Source organism: Elephantulus edwardii, unplaced genomic scaffold (genome assembly GCF_000299155.1).
Source record: "Elephantulus edwardii isolate Elephantulus edwardi_28Jun2011 unplaced genomic scaffold, EleEdw1.0 scaffold00269, whole genome shotgun sequence".
In the NCBI taxonomy this organism is placed as follows: Eukaryota; Metazoa; Chordata; class Mammalia; order Macroscelidea; family Macroscelididae; genus Elephantulus; species Elephantulus edwardii.
In genome coordinates this window covers 2,137,215-2,154,727 of record NW_006400019.1, presented here as the reverse complement: position 1 = coordinate 2,154,727, position 17,513 = coordinate 2,137,215, and the positions used below count along the sequence as shown (strand labels likewise).

At 51.4% G+C, this 17,513-nt stretch overlaps 1 protein-coding gene across 1 annotated transcript in view; it reads left to right on the top strand.

Annotated features, from left to right (window-relative positions):
* The window catches only part of ZNF185 (zinc finger protein 185 (LIM domain)), a 25,565-nt gene continuing 8,052 nt past the window's right edge, over positions 1–17,513 (top strand). Inside the window, exons 1-14 of the mRNA XM_006899993.1 lie at positions 1–16; positions 93–216; positions 430–495; positions 1,543–1,581; positions 1,664–1,741; positions 2,035–2,124; positions 2,325–2,408; positions 2,813–2,896; positions 2,987–3,025; positions 3,691–3,765; positions 5,602–5,682; positions 10,566–10,661; positions 13,111–13,350; positions 14,042–14,242. Of these exons, the coding sequence (XP_006900055.1) occupies positions 1–16; positions 93–216; positions 430–495; positions 1,543–1,581; positions 1,664–1,741; positions 2,035–2,124; positions 2,325–2,408; positions 2,813–2,896; positions 2,987–3,025; positions 3,691–3,765; positions 5,602–5,682; positions 10,566–10,661; positions 13,111–13,350; positions 14,042–14,242 (1,313 nt within the window). The remainder of the gene's footprint in view (positions 17–92; positions 217–429; positions 496–1,542; positions 1,582–1,663; positions 1,742–2,034; positions 2,125–2,324; positions 2,409–2,812; positions 2,897–2,986; positions 3,026–3,690; positions 3,766–5,601; positions 5,683–10,565; positions 10,662–13,110; positions 13,351–14,041; positions 14,243–17,513) is intronic.

The window sequence follows — 17,513 nt, the reverse complement described above, 5'->3', positions numbered from 1 at the left end:
ATGAGCAACCCCAGAGGTGAGTGTCTGCACAGTGCAGGGTGGGGCAGGGCCCCTGGCTGGACCCCTCTGGAGCCGGTGTTCGTCTCTGCCAGGAAAGGCCCTGCCCTCTGGGGAGGAGGAGCGAGACAATGTCCTCAGGCAGATGAAGGTGCGGACCACACTGAAGGGGGACAAGAGCTGGATCATCAAGCAGGACGAGTCAGAGGGGCGGACCATGTGAGGCGCAGCCAGCAGTGGGCAGGGGCGCTGGGAAGGGGCAAGGGAGGATCAGGGGTTAGGGCGCCCTTGGAGGGGAGCCAGGGAGCCTGTGCAGAGGATGACAGAGGTATGGCCTGAAGCTCGTGAGCTTCCACTGAGCTCCCAGGACCCCGCTTGAGACCTGGCCTGCAGCTTTGAGGGGCCACACCTTTTAGACCCTTTTCTCTCCAGAGAACTACCCTCTGGCCGGAGCAGGGCCACCTCCTTTTCATGCCCTGGGGAAGTCCAGAAGACCAGGTAAGGCATGGGGTGCAGGTACCTAGGGGTGTGAGCCCCATAGACATCCTGGCAGTGGGGAGGAGCAGGGACAGGAAGTCTGGATGCTAAGTTGGCAGACCTTTGTACACAAAATCTGTCTGTCATGTTTGCAGCCAGGCCTTCCTCGTCTGGTGGTCCTAGACCTTCATGATAGCTGGCTTCCTCTGTGTGTATTTATGCATTCTGGTTTCTTACAACTCAGAAATCATTTAGAATCCAATTTACACTGACACAACCTCAACTGAGTGACTACTGGCATGAGAGAAGGTTAGAGAAAGTGATTACATCATATATACATACATATACATGCTGGAACGTAATCTGATTTAAGCACACGACACTGCTTTATGATTGGCCCTACTGTTGGCATGTGAGATTTTCCATCACAGGATTTAGTAGGGAGTATTTTGAAATTCCCCTCCTAGAGAACCAGTCCGAAAATCGACTTTCCACTGGAACCAGGAGACAGACCTTCCCCTTGGAAGCAAAAGATGACTAGGTGTAGGCCACGGCCTGGCTGTGTAGCTATGGAGCCAGTAGCCTCCCCTGCTGGCCCACCACACTGCATGTGTGTAGTTGATGTGTGGTGTTGAGTCAGAAATGGTCATATCTGACCCTCCAGCAGGTTTTCAAGCACTGTAAATCATACAGGAGAAATTGTGCAACCTCTTACCGTTAAGTCAGAGAAGACCATTGAGAGACAGAGAGACAATTCAGCCACCCTGTGGCCAAATGTGTAGGTCAGGTTGGTGGAGAGGCATTTGGACAGGGTATCTGTGTAACAGTCTGGAGGAGGCAGAATTTTTCTTCCCTGGACGCCTCCATTCTTGCCCTTAAGGCCTTCAACTGATTGGACAAGGCCCACCACATTATGGAGGGTGTCCTATGGATTTAAATGTCAGTCACATGTAAATACCTTCAGAGCAACACCTACTCTAACCAGGCTGACCCTTGTGTGTGATCAAGTGGGATGGTGGGTCCTCTGGCGAGCATTGCTTCCCCTCATCCCCTCTCTGTCCTCTGCAGGCCTCTGACCACTCGGGCCTCCACCGGCTACATCATCAGGTGGGTAATGCAGACCTTGCCTACCTCCCATTCCTGCTGCCGCCTCTGGCTCACCACCCGGTCATCCTGGACTTTCTTCTAGGGGTGTCTTCACCAAGCCGGTCGACAGCTCATCCCAGTCCCAGCCACTTTTCCCCAAGGCAAATGGGACACCTAAAAGGTGTGTTGGGGACAGCCAGCAGGGAGATGGCCCCATCTCATGAGGAACAGGGACAGTGGAGTCCGGCGGCAGCCCACTTTCGGGGGCAGCATCTCCTTATGGCCTGGGCATCACCATCAGCAGGGATAGACCTAGGAGAGCCTGGCAGGCAGGTGGCAGCTTCTCTGCTCACCAGGTCCTAGGTGTCTGAGAGCAAGGGGGACAGGTCCCAGACCTCCTTGCCCAACTGCCTTGGTCCAGCTGGGCCCAAGTGTAGCCAGCCAGCGGCCACATGACGAACCTCATCTTCCTAGCCCTTCCAGTCCCCTGGGCGTGGCCAGCACCGGGCCTCCCCGGGCCTCATCCTCAAGCTACAAGCTGACCACTGAGGACTACAAGAAGCTGTGAGTTGGTGGCCTGCACCAGCTGCAGCCATGGTTCGGGACTCCTACCCCAGGATACCCAGAGAATGGGAGGCTCCCCTGGGGCCTCCTCTCCTGTATGCCTGTGGTTCCCACAGAGCCCTATCTTTATATCATCCATTCCTGTCACTGCTCCCCAGGAGTGGGCTGGGGATTGTAAAGCCTTCTACCACTACCCCCAGGGCACCCTACAATATCAGACGGAGCTCAGCAGGTGCAGCTGAGGGCGACGAGACTCCCTTCTCATCTGATGAGCAGAAAAGGAGGTAACAGTGCTTGCTGGATGCCCTACCGGTCAAGCTGGGGCTCCAGCCACCAGGCTAGCAGTGTGGGGAGGCTGACCGCCCAGCACCCCCTTAACACCCTGCCATGGTCTGTGTGTGCGCTTGGAGCAGTCTGTTTCTCCAAAGCCACGCTCTCCTCTGTCTAGCCTCCCTCCCCTCCACGTTGTGTCTCGTGGCTGGGATCCTGCGCCCAGTGGTCAAAATGAGGACAGGCTCTGAGCTCTGGTGGCGCTGTCCTAACATCCACTGTGGTTGGAAGGGCCCATGCTGTAAGGGAACGGGCACACCCTGACCTCAGGGGATGATCCTAGCTGCTCTCTCGGGGCACCTGGGCTGAACTAGCCTAGAGCAGCGCCCCCAACACCACATGCCCTGCCCTCCTTCAGGTCCGAGGCCGCAAGCAATGTGCTCAGGAGGACAGCTTCCCGAGAGCACTCCTATGTCCTGTCGGCAGCTAAAAAGACTGCAAGGTAGGGAGGGACTGTGGGAGGCGCGACCCGGCTCTTCCACCAGCTGGACCCCACTTCCTGACACATCCGCTTTCTGTCCCCTCCCGGCAGCCCTAACCCAGAGCCACAGGCCCCATTCATCGCCAAGAGGTAAGTATTAGGTCAGGGAGGAGGTACTGTCTGAGCTGGAGCATTGTCGTGTGGGCTGTGGCACCGGGCCAGGCAAGCTTCTCATGTGGCACTTTCTAGAGACCATGTCCCTATCATCAGACCCTTCATGATTAATGGAGTGCAAGGCTCTCCCTTGCTCCCCTATGGCCGCCTGGAGGGGCTTATCCTGGGGAGCCCCACCCTCCTCTGTCTAGCTCTTGTCATCACAGACACCTCACACAGTGAGGGAGGCAGGCAAACAGGAGGTGCGCTGTGAGAGAAAGGTGCGCAGGCTAGGTTCCCCAGGAAGACCAGCAGGGCAGCTGCTGAGAGGGAGGACAGGGGTGGGAGTGACAGGACACCTCCAAGCAAGAAGGGAGCAAGGGGTGGTGGGAGGGATCTGATGACAGAAGTGCCTTGTCTCCCTGTTGTGGATGCAGAGGTCCCCTCGGGAGGATCTGGTCCAGATTTCTCCTGTAGCCTCTGTTAGTGGCTGGCGGGACCCTGACAGCCAGGTCCCTCCTCAGGGTACCAAGGCCCCCTCCACTCCAGTACAGTTGCATCCTAACTAGGTCCAAATCAGGCCACTGTCACAGGTCCCTGGGTAGATGTGAATTTGAGACGCTCCAGGGTGGCATCACCTGCACTTCCCTTCTTGCCCCAAGGGTGGACATTGTGGAGGAAGGTGAGAAGGGCCAGAGCCCGCCCACTCTGGCCGGAGCCACTTCTGGCTTGAACAGGTAACACTAACCTCCCTCACCTTGGCTACACAGTCCAGGTCACCTACCTCCGTGCTGGGCTGCTATGTCAGTGTCCCCATGTGCCTGTTCCACAATAGGGCCCAGAATCTGTAAAGGCCTCTGGGCTGGCTGTCCTCAGTTGAAGAAGCCAACCAGGCAGGCCTCTAGGGAGCCCTCACGCTGCCCTGCTCTCATCCAGATTTCTGTCACCTTAACCCTACTAGCATCTGAGGGCCTGCCCTTCCAAGACCTGCTTCTGACTGGCCTTCAAGTCGGCAACCTTCAGCTGGCTGCTGTAGCCCTTCCCTCCTGTCTGGGAGCCAGACGCTCACAGCCCAGATAGAGGCAGGACCAAGAGCCCAGCATGCACCTGGTTGTTTTGAGCCAGCCAGCAGACACACAAATTCATACTGTCCTGTACTTTACATTGAATGATGCCAACTTCCCAAAAGAGAGCCAGGCCTAACAGGGCACTTCTGGGTGACCACACGGACCCAGGGCAATGCCAAGCCTCTTGTCACCTAATTTGAGCAGCAGACCAGACCAGGCGGCAGGGGTAGAACTCTGTTGCCTCTAGGACTGGGGCCGCCCTACCTCCCCACTCCTCCCATGATCCAGCCTGCATATCTGATCACTGGCCTCCTGCCATCCTGCCTTTTGAAGAAGTAGAGAGATTTGAGCTCTCTCTACAAGGTAGTGTTAACGCAGCATAGTGGCTGATGTGATGCCAGATGTGACTTGAGGGAAACAAGTCCCCTTAAAAACAGACTGTTGTTGTGGAGTTGGCCCCAAGTCCCTCTGACCCCTGGGTACGTCTGCACAACTGCACCCATCGGTACTCAAACCTCCCATCTCCGCTGAGCATCTTAACTGTCTGCATAACCCAGGGCTCCTCTGGGAAAAGGCAAGCTTTCCAGTGCCTGCCTTCAACACTGGGAAGACGGAGAGGGATGAGGCCACCTGGAGGGAGGTGCCTGGGGGAATGGCCATGACCATGTGCTGGAGGCACCCTTAACCACTAGATCCCCACAGCCGACCAGCAACTAGAACCAAGCTTCAGATACAGAAAGAGGTCAATAGTGCCACCTCCTGGCGACATTTAGGAACACGGGGGAAGTGAGGCAAAGAGCACTACCTGCTTGTGCTGCCGGCTGGCGTGGCACTGACTGGGTTTGGGTGAGAGTCGTGAATGACCCCCTCACTGGCTCTCTCCTTTGGTCTTCAGGGGAGGAGGGGAGGATGTCCACCTGACACCCCAGGATGTACTTCATCCAGTGACTCCAGAGCTGGAAGTCCCCAGGTCTGGGAGCCCAGCAGCCGGCCTGGCCGCTCCCACCCATTCCCAGGACCTCGGGTCAGCAGGGTGGGGGCGGGGTGGGGTTGGAAGTGAGGTTGCCGTGGGGCTGGTCCTGTCACAACATCTGCTCAACAACTGTGCCAAAGCAAATGTCTGACCAGAGTGAGGCCACAGGCCTGGCCCTGGGCCCCAGCTTTGAAGGGTGGCCCCTAGGCATGCAGGAGGGGCTCATGGCAGGTGGAGGAGGCAGATGGGTCAGGCCAGGAGTGAATCCACACACCGTGGTGCTGAGGGAGGAAGATGGTGCTGCATGGGGGAGCATGACCCACATCCCTCAGGTCAGTGCCTTACGCGTGGGCCTGGGATGAGTCCCTGGGACTCTCTGGACTTCAATTCACTCATCTGGAAAGTGAGAGTGGGGTAGCTAGGAGAGGTTCACCCAGCCCACCACTGTCAGGTGTCAGGACCCTGGGCGCACAACCATCTGGGGATAGGTGTGAGTGACTGATGCTGCTAAACCTTGTGGGTCTCCTCTGCAGATCTCCCCCAGGTCACAGCAACAAGGTCCTCAGCCCTGATGAGTGCAAACAGGACGTGGCAAGTGACCCAGACCCTGAAAGGTAACTCACAGCAGATGTGGTGCCTCTAGGCCTGGCTCCAGAGCCCACGCTCGGCTCCTGGGCAAGGACGCCCCAGCCCCAGTTCTTGCCTGAGTCTTTCCACCCCCAGAAGCCTGGGTGCCACTGGAAACAGCCCTGTAGGTGGCCATGGTAGAGTGGAACCCCTGAGATTCCAACAGTCGGTGGAAGGACGAAGTTGACTTGAGTCCCATAGAGCAAGGATGACCTGTGTACAAAGGATGGCGTCATTTCTCTCAGGGTTGCAGTAACAAAATACGCAGAGAAGCGCTGAGGGCCAGCTTGTGGTCTCACCTCTGGATGCTGCAGTCCAGATAGGCCAGCACCTCTGGGGGAGGAGCCTCGCTTGCTGGGAGCTAAGGTGGCTTCTTGCTTTCTGGCTTGTAGACGAGTTGGCAGGTGGTCTCTCCTCTGCTCCTGCCCACCATGTGTTTCTGTGGATGAGACATTTCTCAGAGGGGATTGAGCTTAGGGTCCCTGCCCCATCAGTACAGGTGTGAGGCCTTTGGCTTTTTTTTTGAGGACTGTGGTTCCATCCATACCTTTGCGGTAGGCTTTAGAGAAGACAAATGGACTTCTATGGTGGTGACAGGGCAGGTTTGGCAGCCAGTGGCCCTGGAATGCTCATGCTCTCTGGTGGGGGCTGAGGAAAAAGATGCCCAGGGACACCTCGTCCCCTACCCAGGGCTCTGCGTACACAGCTGCCCCATATGACAGGCCCCTGCCTCTGGCCATCCGCCAACTCTGTCCTGTTACATCTTGGCTCCTCTGTGACCCTCAGCCCATCAGATTTGGGGAAATGTAGGAACATTTGCTGACAGAGTGGGTCTTTGGACTACAGGTGTGAAGCACAGCTGGGTGATGGCCACCTGGGAACAGCAGCCCAAGGCCCTGCAGACAGGTAACAAACAGGTCCGGGCCGGGGGCAGGCACCCCCTGCCGCGGCCGCTCCCTGATCACCAGCCCTTCAGTGTCCCTCCCATTTCTTTGTGCACGAGCCAAAGGGAGGATGAGGGGTTTGTGGGTAGTGCTGTCAATGATTAGGGATCTCTGGTGGCATAAATCCATAAGTTGCCGCACTGCTAACCCAAGAGATCCACCTCTCCGGCAATTTGAATCCAAGGGAGAAATGTGGGCAATCTCCTCTTTGTTATTTGTGGTGGTGTTATGTGCTGTCAAGTCACCTGCGACTCATAGTGACTCTGTGTACAATAGCCCTAAAAACTGCTCTGTCCTGTGCCAATCTCACTGTCTCCAACACACCTATCCCCCATTACCCCAGTGTCTGATTCAGTCCACCTCATAGAGGGCCTTCCTCTCCTGCACCATCCCTCCACCCTCCAAGCATAATGACCCTCTCCAAGGACTGGTCCCTCCTTGCAGCATGTCCAAACTATGTCAGATGAAGCTTCAGCATCCTTGCCTCCAAGGAGCAGCCTGGCTTCCCCCTCTCCAGGATGATCCTGTTCGTCCTCCTAGCCGTCCGTGGTATATTCAGCACTCTCTCCAGCACCACAGCTCATCAGTGCTCCTTCCAGCATAGCAGTAATTGCGAATACCGTATGACCTGGATCAACCCCCTAAAAACCTGCCAGAGGGTCAGATACGAGTCAGTTCCAGCTCAACATCAAGAAGTTAGAATTTTAGAATTTTGACCAGTAGTGATGATGATTTTTGTCTAGTGGTAATGATAATGATGGATTTGTAGAGAAGTTTGCTCCTGCAGAGATGAGGTTTTGACAAAGGACTCTGTTGAGATTAATCAAATATTACTTGGGCTGAGAGCAACATTACTTCTACTGAAAATCCTACTTGTAATTCTGCAGGCTTGTTTTTATGCCATTAAATTATGGTGGCCTGGTAGGTAAGGCCACTTTGGACATGTAGTTAGGCAAGGCTGTTGGAGAAGGACATCATGCTTGGAAAGATGGAGAATCAGCAAAAGAAAGGCAGACTTCCAATGAAATAGTGTATCAAAGATGATATAAGGCAGGCTTCAGCTTGGCTGTTTGTAGGATTGCTATGACTTGTACTTGTCTTGATAGCACCTAGCAACAATAGTAGGTAAGGAGTTGTTCTGCCAACTCAAAGCCAGCTGGTTCAAATCCACCAGTTGCTTCAAGGAAGAAAGATGGGAATTGCCCTACCATGTGATTTACAGCCTTGAGAATCTGCAGGAGGAGCAGCTGTGGGTCAGTTCAGGATGGACGCCACACAACAAAGACTCACTATTGCTGAAGGTGTCTAGGACTTCAAAACAGGCTTCCCCAGACAAGCACCCGTTCACAGTTGGGACCGCGGTGAGGGATGTGTGGGTGCCAAGTGGAGGGACAATCTGCACACAGAGTGCAAGTGTGGTGTGTGAGTCTGTACCTTCCTTCTTCATGCTTCCTGGTCCTGGAGTCAGATAGGAGCCACTTTCAAGGTCACTTGAGTGGTGGCACAGTCCAACCTCTCTTCAGATGGTTCCATTCCAAGCAAGAGTCATCTTTGGGGACAGATGTCATGTATGCAGTGGTTGGCACAAATAACTCCATTCCATATTGTGAGAGGAGCAAGTGAGAGGTGGCCAAGTCAGTGTCTGCAGCCAGGCAGCCTGTGCCCGCTATGGCTTGGCTGCACAGGGCATCCCTGGGAGGCCCCCCTGCTTCCTGCGAAAGCCCTTTCTCTCGATAACTTTAACTATAAACAAAATGGAGGCCTGACCTCACTCCAGGAGACCTAGCCCACAGGACAGAGCAGGCCCCAGCACCATTGTCCAACTTTCAGCTACATAGGAGCCAGCAGTGTTGCCTTGCTCAGTTTAGACATTTGCTTCTTGGTCTTGGCACAGACAACTTTGCGTGAGCACAGTGAAGTGCTCTGGGATTCCCATTCTTCTCAGTGTCAGCCACAGCTTGTAATGACCCACACAGTCAAATGCCTCCGCCTAGTCACTAAAGCACCAATACACATTCTTCTGGTACTTTTTTCTTTCAGCCAGGATGCATCTCACATCAGTAATGATCTCCCTGGTGCCACAGCCTCTTCTAAATGCAGCTTGCACTTCTGGCAGTTCCCTGTAGATGTGCTGTTCCAGCCATTTTTTGGGAGGTGTTGCTTGATAATTTGTACAGTCTGGGGATCACATCTTTTGTCTTTAATGGGAACAAAAACAGATCTCTTCCAGTAAGCTGGCCAGGTGGCTGTCTTCCAAATGCACTGGCATCAGTTGTTGGTGAGCACATCCGGGGCTGCCTCTGTTTGCTGGATCTCCCTCAATTCCTGGAGCCTTCTTCATTGACTCTTTCCACAAAGGTAGTCAGTCTGTTTCCTGTGTAGTCCATCAGTTGAGGTCCACATGTAAAAATTTCTGATTGTGTTTTTTTAAAAAAGGCATTTGCAATAATAAGTCATTGGTTATACAAATTCTATCATCAATCATTAGATCTCTTATCTCATTTCACCACTGAGGCCATATTTTCCAACTACCAGTCATCCTTCGCTTCCAATTCCAATTTTTGTCTTCCAGTTACCAGTTAATATTAGTGCATCTCGATTGAATTTTTGTCAGTTTCAGACAGCAAAAGTTGGAAGCGATCCCCAGATTCTTTATTTTTGGCTTTAGTAGCTGGTAGTCTTCCTTGTATGTGTGTGGATTGTATTAGCAGTCACAGTACTGTATTTTAAGATAGATCTGTGAAAGATTCTTTTTTAAAAATCGGAATTCTCAGATAATGTCTTGGAGAGGGTGCAGGCAGAGTGCTCCTTGGAGTCAAGGCTGGCATGTTGCTAGGAGAGGTGATTCCTTGGAAGGGGACATCATGCTTGGGAAGGTGGAAGGATGGCTAAAGAGAAGAAAACCCTCAAGCAGGTAGATTAACACAGCTTCCAAAGGCTCAGAAGAAAAACCAGGAACGCTGGGCCCAGTCTGATTCCCAGGCATTCCTCTGTGCTTGATGGGCACAGTCACCATCCCCATTTAACAAACAATGAAACGGAGACCCCACATCCTAGCTTCCTGATGTCACAGCTTGGCTCGCTGTCCTCAGGTTAGCCTTGTGAAACGCTTTTTCCCCAGGTAACTCCACTCTCACAGTCTTCACGTTTCGTTCTCTTTCCCTTTTGGTTTGACCATATATTAGCATGAATAGAACAATCTCTAAAGACAGTGCCAGGAATTCCCAAAACCACAAACCCGTTGTTGTGGAGTCAACTGTCTCATGGTGACCTGGAGCGGTCGGAACGGACCCTCCAGTGGGTTTTCACGAGGCAGTCGTCACAGGAGGGGATTGCCCATCCTTCTCCTGCAGAAAAGCTGGTGGATTCAAAGGTTGTGCCTTTTGGTTAACAGTGTTGCTCACTTTTATCTTCCATAGATGAATGGTCATGGAAATAGGCTGGAATGTAAACTGTAGAAGGACTTTTTCCCAGTCTTTCTTAGAAACAAAACAGAGGCACAGAGATGACATAAGTTGCACAAAGTTCCACAGTCAGGACATGAGTAGCCTTGCTTTGAACTATGGACATTGACTTCCATGAGTCTCTGCTTAACCATAAGCTCGGTGAGCGTTGTGGCCAAGGACCCAGGCAGCCAGGTGAACACAGGCTTCTTTGCTGTCTAGCCATCACCATATCTTTATTTTCTTGTCACCATATCTTTAATGTGAAAAGAACATGGAAGTTGTTCAGTGCAAACGAGGAAGGATGCACACAGAAACCCATGCTTACCTGGAATCTTGAAAGAGGCTTTGGGGTTGGGAGAGAGACATGTCAGCCCTACCTAGAAGCAGAATCTTTGATGGAGGCAAAAAATGGAAACTTGTTGATGGCAGTGTGATAAGACAGTTGACAGTGTTCTGAGCCAGTCCTGTCATCTCCCACAGGCTGTTGCCAGCTGCTCCCTTCACCCCTCTGCTGGACAACCAGTGTGTGCACAGGGCCAGCTCTCCGAATCACACCCTTGGACTCACGGCCACCAGGTAAGAGTGAGGTAATGTAAACTGCCAGAAGTGCTTTTCTCCATTCTTGGTTCAAACCAGAACAGTGGTGCAGAGAGATGAAGTAAGTACATCACTATGGCAAGCAGCAGAGTGTACTTCTGTCTACTACAGACACAGCCTCGGGGCTCTTCCCATTAGGAGATGGTGGGGCAGGGCCCTGGCTGGCAGGGGCCCACCCAGCAGGGGTGGTGAGGACCCCCAGGGGCCAGTAGCCTTAGGAGGCTGAGCCCATGCTGGGAAGGAACTTGGGGAGAGCACTCCAGAGTGTCAAGGCCAAGTCTCTGTCCTGTCACCCACTAACCCATGTTGCTCCCTGTCTGGAGTGGCCATTTTGTCAATCTGAGGAAACTTGGCCTTGACACAGCCAGTCTTCTAGCCACACACAGGGGCCTTGGAAGTAGGTCAGTGAGGAGGCTGTCATGGAAATCCAGAAATATCCCCAGGACTGTGGGTTGGTTAGGACTCAGGTGACTTCACCATATACACGAGTGGCTGGCCTTTACTTACAGACATAAGTCATCTCCTGTTCCCTGTGGGGAAGGGCGGACCCCCAGCCCCATTGTGGGGCGGCATCAGCAGGCCTGTCTGTTCCTTCTTCAGCCCCAGCATGCTTCTCACCTCCACTGGCCTGGCTGATGGACAGGGCGCTTACTCTGCAGGTCTGGAGGACACGGAACATTCAGTAAAAAAGTGATCTGGAAGCAGGAGTGGCATCCACTTCCGAAATGGCTTGCCTCTGGAAACTCTATGTACAAACAGTGCTCAGGCCTTTCGTTCATAGGGTCACTATGAGTTGTCTACGACTCACAGCACCTAACAACAACAAAGAAGTGATGTCATAGTCAAATAATTTTGTCATTATTCCTCAGGCTGTGGTCAGATATGATCAGCCCTGACCTAATAGGATCAAAACCCTTAATCTGGCCACACCTCCTCTCTAATATAGGGGAAGTCTCTGGTGGATTCGAATATGCAAATGGGAAAGCTAAGTAGCTTTTGCTCAATCTGGATCCTGCATTTGGCATGACACCTCTGATTCTTTGGACTTGAGCCATCTGAGCCATATTTCCTGATGATCTTGGATTTGTTAGTCTCTGCAGCCAGTAGCCTGCCTTTAGAGTTGCTGGGCTTGCGTTTGTTGGCCTTTCCAGCAGCCTCTGTCCTGACGTCAGACCTATTGACTTTGGACTTGTGAGCCACAAGTCTTTTCCTTGAGATCAGTCTCTCCAAATCTACATGGTTTATCCTTTAGTATTTGAATTTGTCGCTTGAATTTTTTTTTCTTCAGTTCTTTGAGCTTGAGAAATGTCTTCTCAATATCTTTTGACATTTCAATACTTTTCTTTGTCTTCTCTACCTGCACTTTGAAATCTTCTGTTCAGCTCTCATCATGTCTCCCTTTAATTTTAGCTCTCTACATTGAAGGGAAATTGTCATCATGCATTCTGACGTCTATTTTAGCCTTTTGTTTCTCACGTTTTTTTCAAAGTGACCTTTTGCTTTTTCATATCCTTGATGTTCTCCCACAAGAAGAAGTCAGGTCTTCAATCAATAGTACTCACTGCATCGAATCTACTCTTGAGATGGTCTCTAAATTCAACAGCAGTGATATGGCCAAGAGAGTATTTTGAGTTTTAACATTCATGTTCAGTATGAACTTATATGATGAGTGGTTGTTGGTCTATCCCAGGCACTCATGGAAGGACCAAGGGCAAGCAGAGGGATGCATTCCGAGTGAGAGCACACAACTGGCCAGCTCCAGAACCCAAGCTCCTAAGTACTTTCTACTAATGTTTAAAAGTTTGTAAAATCAATGCAAACTTCCTTAGTCACAGGTTTTTAAAATCCTGTCTACATTTGAGAATCATTCAGGGAAATAATTTTAAAGGAAAGGAAAAAAGGAATATCTTGAGCCCCAGACCAGATTATGACTTAATTCTTCAGGGCTAGACATTATTTTTTCACAACCCAAATTTATTCTTGTTGAGCTGCCAACCGAAAAGGCACGTGGTACGAATTCACTAGGTGCTCCGTGGGTGAAAGAAGGGCAAATGTCCTCGTTTGCGATTTCCGGCCTCTGAAAACCAGACTCGATGGCAAACAAGTTTATTACTGGGTCCAGTTCAGGTCAGCTGATGCTCTAGACCAGGGTTGGGGATATGTGACAACATATGATGACTTTTTTGTCAAGAATTGGATAGTGCCAGTGTTGAAGATCAGGGATGGTGCTATATGGACACACCACAGTCCACAATGGGGGTGTGGTCAGGTTCACTGCAGGCGCGCCTGCGCGCGCGGGGAGGTTCGAGCTCCTGCGCCTCGCGTGTGCGCCTGCGCGCGAGTTGTCCGGTTGCCGGCTCCCGGGTCCGTCCGGCTCACACCGGCTGGTAACGGCCGCTCAGTCCGCGTGCGCCTGCGCACCCTGAAGACTCGCCCGAACGCTGTGCGCCTGCGCGCGCCGCATGGCTTCCGCCCGCCGTGGCCGTCGTGTGCGCGCCTGCGCGCATCGCCATTTCCGCAGCCGCAGGCTGGGCGCGGTGGTCGCCGGGAAACGTGATGGTCAGTGCGGTGAAATGGCCGTCCTCGGCCGCTACGGTCTTGGCGGCCCTTGTCCTGCAGTCGCGTCCCCGCTCGCTGGTCGCCAGATGGCGCGCCAGGATCACAAATAGCCCGGCCCGAGCCTAGGCCCGCCCTGGCCCCGCCTCGGCCAATGGCTGCCTTTCTTTAAAGGGACCTTGGGCGTCGCGGATTACTGCACGCGAGGGCTTCTTTCCGCACTCAGTTGTGGAAAAGCAGTACCGTGAAAATGCCATGGCTTGGATCTATGCTACCGTCACTGCTCCCTGTGACAGGACATTTCCCCAGCGCAACAACACAGCTCTTGATTTCTTGGCTGCCGGGACCAAGGATGCAGATTGTGGATCTAAGTAAGATTAAATCACTGACGACGTCCGTCTTTCTCCACCTGTCATCTATTGGCCCAGAGATGAGGATTTTTATTTTCTTGATACGGAAATACAATCCATCTTGAAGGCGACATTCTTTAGTCTTCTGCACTAAGTGCCTCAAGTCATTTTCTGCCCAACAAAGTTGTGTGGTCTGTATAACATACACTGCTGAAGTGTCTTCTTCCAATCATAATACCACTTTCTTCTTCATACAGTCCAGCTTCTCAGCTGATCTGTTCGGCATACAGAGTGAAGAGTATTTAGAAAGGATACAAGCCAAACACACATCTTGCCTGATTTCCCTCACCCCCAGGAACTTGGCCCTCTGGGATCTAGCTGGGAGGTGACAGCATGCAATGGAGAAGTAAGGCCCCCTGACACTTGTTTCCTAACAGTGTTTGTCCTTCCTAGCACCTTTTTGGGATACGGAGACCAAAAAGTGGCCCCCAAGGCTGGAGAGACACAGCAGGAGCAGCCCACAGCCCCAACAGAGGGCCAAGGAGACCACCCGGCTGCCTCCAGCGTGCAGCCTGATGAGGCCTGCAGCCCAAAGGAGCCAAGCAGTCCCCAAGGACCCAGAGCACTTCTGGAACTGGAGGGTCCCTCCAGCAGGTAAGGACTGGGGACTTTGGGAGCCCAACACTGCCAGATCTGGAATTGGTGCTAGGGCTCTACACACATTTCTGAACAGCTTTGTCTCAAGACATTGCCCAGTTGAGGGTTGCTGCAATGGCTCCCTAAGCTTGGAGCTGTGGTGGAACCTGATGGAGCCGGTGTTCCCAAGTGAAGGAGCTCCAGGCTCATTCCCAAGGCTGAGCAGAATGAAGGTGTAGCTTCCTATAGGATGGGGTCCAGGTCAAGCCACTCCCATGGCTCCATTTGGGTTTCCAGGGCTGTGAATAATTACTGAAGCCAAGTGTCACTTCTTTCCTCTATGGAGAAGCTTGTTGGTTTGAACTGCTGACCTTTTGGTTAACGGAGTCCCTTCCTTGCCCTAGTCCAGGAACTCTTAGCTTGTAGATGCGTTCCCACATGACATCCCCACCATACTCCCTTTAACCCCCAAATAGCCTCTGTGTCTCTTCTCCTCTCTTGATCACATCAGCCTGTCCTGAGCTGCACTGCTAACCTTGAGGCCAGGTGTCTACATTGGTTTGAATCCAGCAGCAACTCAAAGAAAAAGATGGCTACTGTCCTCCCATCAAAATTTACAGCTTTGGAAGCCCCAAAGCAGGTCCCTATAGGGTTGCTGTGAGTCACACACAACTTGAGGACACACAACAACATGAGTTTGCAGCAAGTTGAATGACATTGAATGAGTGGCTGCCTTCTCCCAAGATGAGGGCATTCATACAAGAAAGGAAGCGTTGCATTCCAAACAGGGTCCCAGCCCCAGACGATCATGATTCCGGCCATATCCATACCAGAGAGGAGTGACACCCAGTGTGGGTGTGGAGTGTTGTGTTTCACAGCGTGCTTCACTTCTTTTGTCTAGCTTTCAGGGACAGTTTCACACCTGCTGCCACAATGTGAGCATGGAGGGAAACAGGTGCTGTTAGGATCACTCAGACCTTCGTGTTGTCTGCAGTGAGCAGTTTCCCATGTTTTCATCACATCACAGACTCTGCCTCTAGGTCTGGCAGCTGCCTGTCTCCCAGGCCCACAGGACCTTCTGGGAGCATCCAAGCCTCTTGTCCAATTGACTGTGTAACATGGATGGTACATCCTGAAATTTTGCAGCCTGTCAATAATTTTTGGCACAGTGACTCTGTGTATTCCCTGCATCTTTATTTTTTTTCCCTTTTAATGAAAGTTAACAGAGACTTTTAGATTTCCATCCATACATTATTGCCCATTTTCCTCCATCTTATTTTGATGATTCCTGGGTCATTCAACATGTTGCCCATAGCATCTTTCAATATTGCAACTTGTGGCTTCAATTACTTTTCAGTTCTCTAGGCCTGGGAAACACAGAATGAGTTCTTCCTTCTTTATTCTCCAATGCCAGCTCTTTGCCCTTTCCGTTATAATACTTTATTTTGTCTTCCCGAACGGCCTTTTGAAATCTTTTCAGCTCTTTCACCTCAGTATAGCTCCTAACCCTGAGGTCAGGCGAGTAAGTGTGACTGCTCAGACCCCTTGCAGGCAGTACCCAGTCTGGAAACAGGAAATGGATCTGGGAGGGTCAGGCTTACCTATACCCAGTGCCACCAATACCCTCATGGGCCCCTCCCCAATTCCACACAAACCAAGCAGGCCTCACAGCAAACCCAGCTTCTGTCTTAGTGGTCTAGCGCTCCTGCTCCTGGCAGACCATGATTCTACTGTGCAGTGCAGACAAGTCGGTAGATGGATTGTTGTGTGCCATCGAGTCACTACTGTCTCTTAGATGACCCTTCCACAGGTTTTCAGGGGCTGTTAGTCACATGGAAAGAGAATGCCCATCTTTCTCCTTGAAAGCAATTAGTAGATTTGAAGCACCTACCTTTGAGTTGGCAAGTGCAGTTCCTTACCCACTAGGCTACCAGAGTTTGGAGTAGAAATAGCAGAAGTTTTATTCTTATTGTTGTCATGTGGCATCAAGTAGACTACAACTACTGGTAAGCCTTTGAACAACAGGTCAAAACCGTGACCTATCCTGTGCCATCTTCATCATGTCTGATAGACTTGAGCCCATTGCTGCAGTCACTGTGTCAACCCATCTCATTGAGAGTCTTCCTCTCTTTTCTTGACCCTACCGCTTTCCAAGCATGTGCCCTTTTAAGGGCTGGGCGCCTAGCAACATGCCCAATGTGTAAAAGACAAAGCTTTATTATCCTTGCCTCTAAGAAGCACCCCGGCTGCACCCTCTCCAAGACATATCTGTTTGTTCTTTTGGCCGTCCATGGCATATTCTCTTCTCTAACACCACAGCTCAAAGGCATCAGTAGTTCTTCTGTCATCATTAGTTATTGTCTGGCTTTCAGATGTATAGGAAGTAATCAGAAAGACAAATACCTTAGTCCTCAAACTGACATCATTTCTCCTCAATAATTTGGAGAGGTCCCTGATGGCCTACTTTTCCAGTGCAATACATATCCTTATTTACAGACTACTGGTGCTAAGGGTGTTGATTGTGGAACCAAGCAAGATGAAGCTATTGACAGTTTCAACCCTTTCTCTTTCCATCATGATGTTGCCTATCAGTCTAGGGATGAGGATCTCTGTTTTCTGGATGTTGAGATGTAATCTGTGCCTATGGTCCCTGACCTTTTGCAGCAAGTGATTTAGGTCCTCTTCAGTTTCAGCAAAAAAGGCTGTGTCATGTGCATAGCAGGGTGTTGATTAGTTTCCTCTAATTCGGATGTCACATTCTTTTTCTTCATAGAGCCCAGTTTCTCTAACAATTTGTTCAGTACAAAATGTCAGCAGTTGACGTGTTTGGAATCAATGAAGCCAAGAAAGCTTAAGATACAAACTGTCAGATCATGGGTTGGACAATGGAAGATATTTTCTGAAGGGACTTGGCAGATGTGAAGGGTTATCCTGGTGGAGGGTGGAGCTGGGAAGTAAGTGGGTCAAGGCACTGGGCTAGGGGTGGGGTCAAAGAGCTGGCATTGGAGAATAAAGAAGGAAGAACTCATTCTGTGTTTCCACAAATTGCTTGTCTGTCAGATATTTCTCTAAATCTGAACATTCAGATTAAGACAGACTAGGAAGAAGGATTGGCCACCCACTTCTGAAATAGCAAGCCTCTGAAAACCCTATGTTCCTAGCTTTTCTGTAATGAATTTCATAGTCCTTGGTTTTAGTCCTAGGTCCATGATACACCTTGAGTTGGTTTTTGTGTATGGAGTGAGGTGTGGGTCTTGCTTGAGTCTTTTGCAGATATTTTTCCAATTTT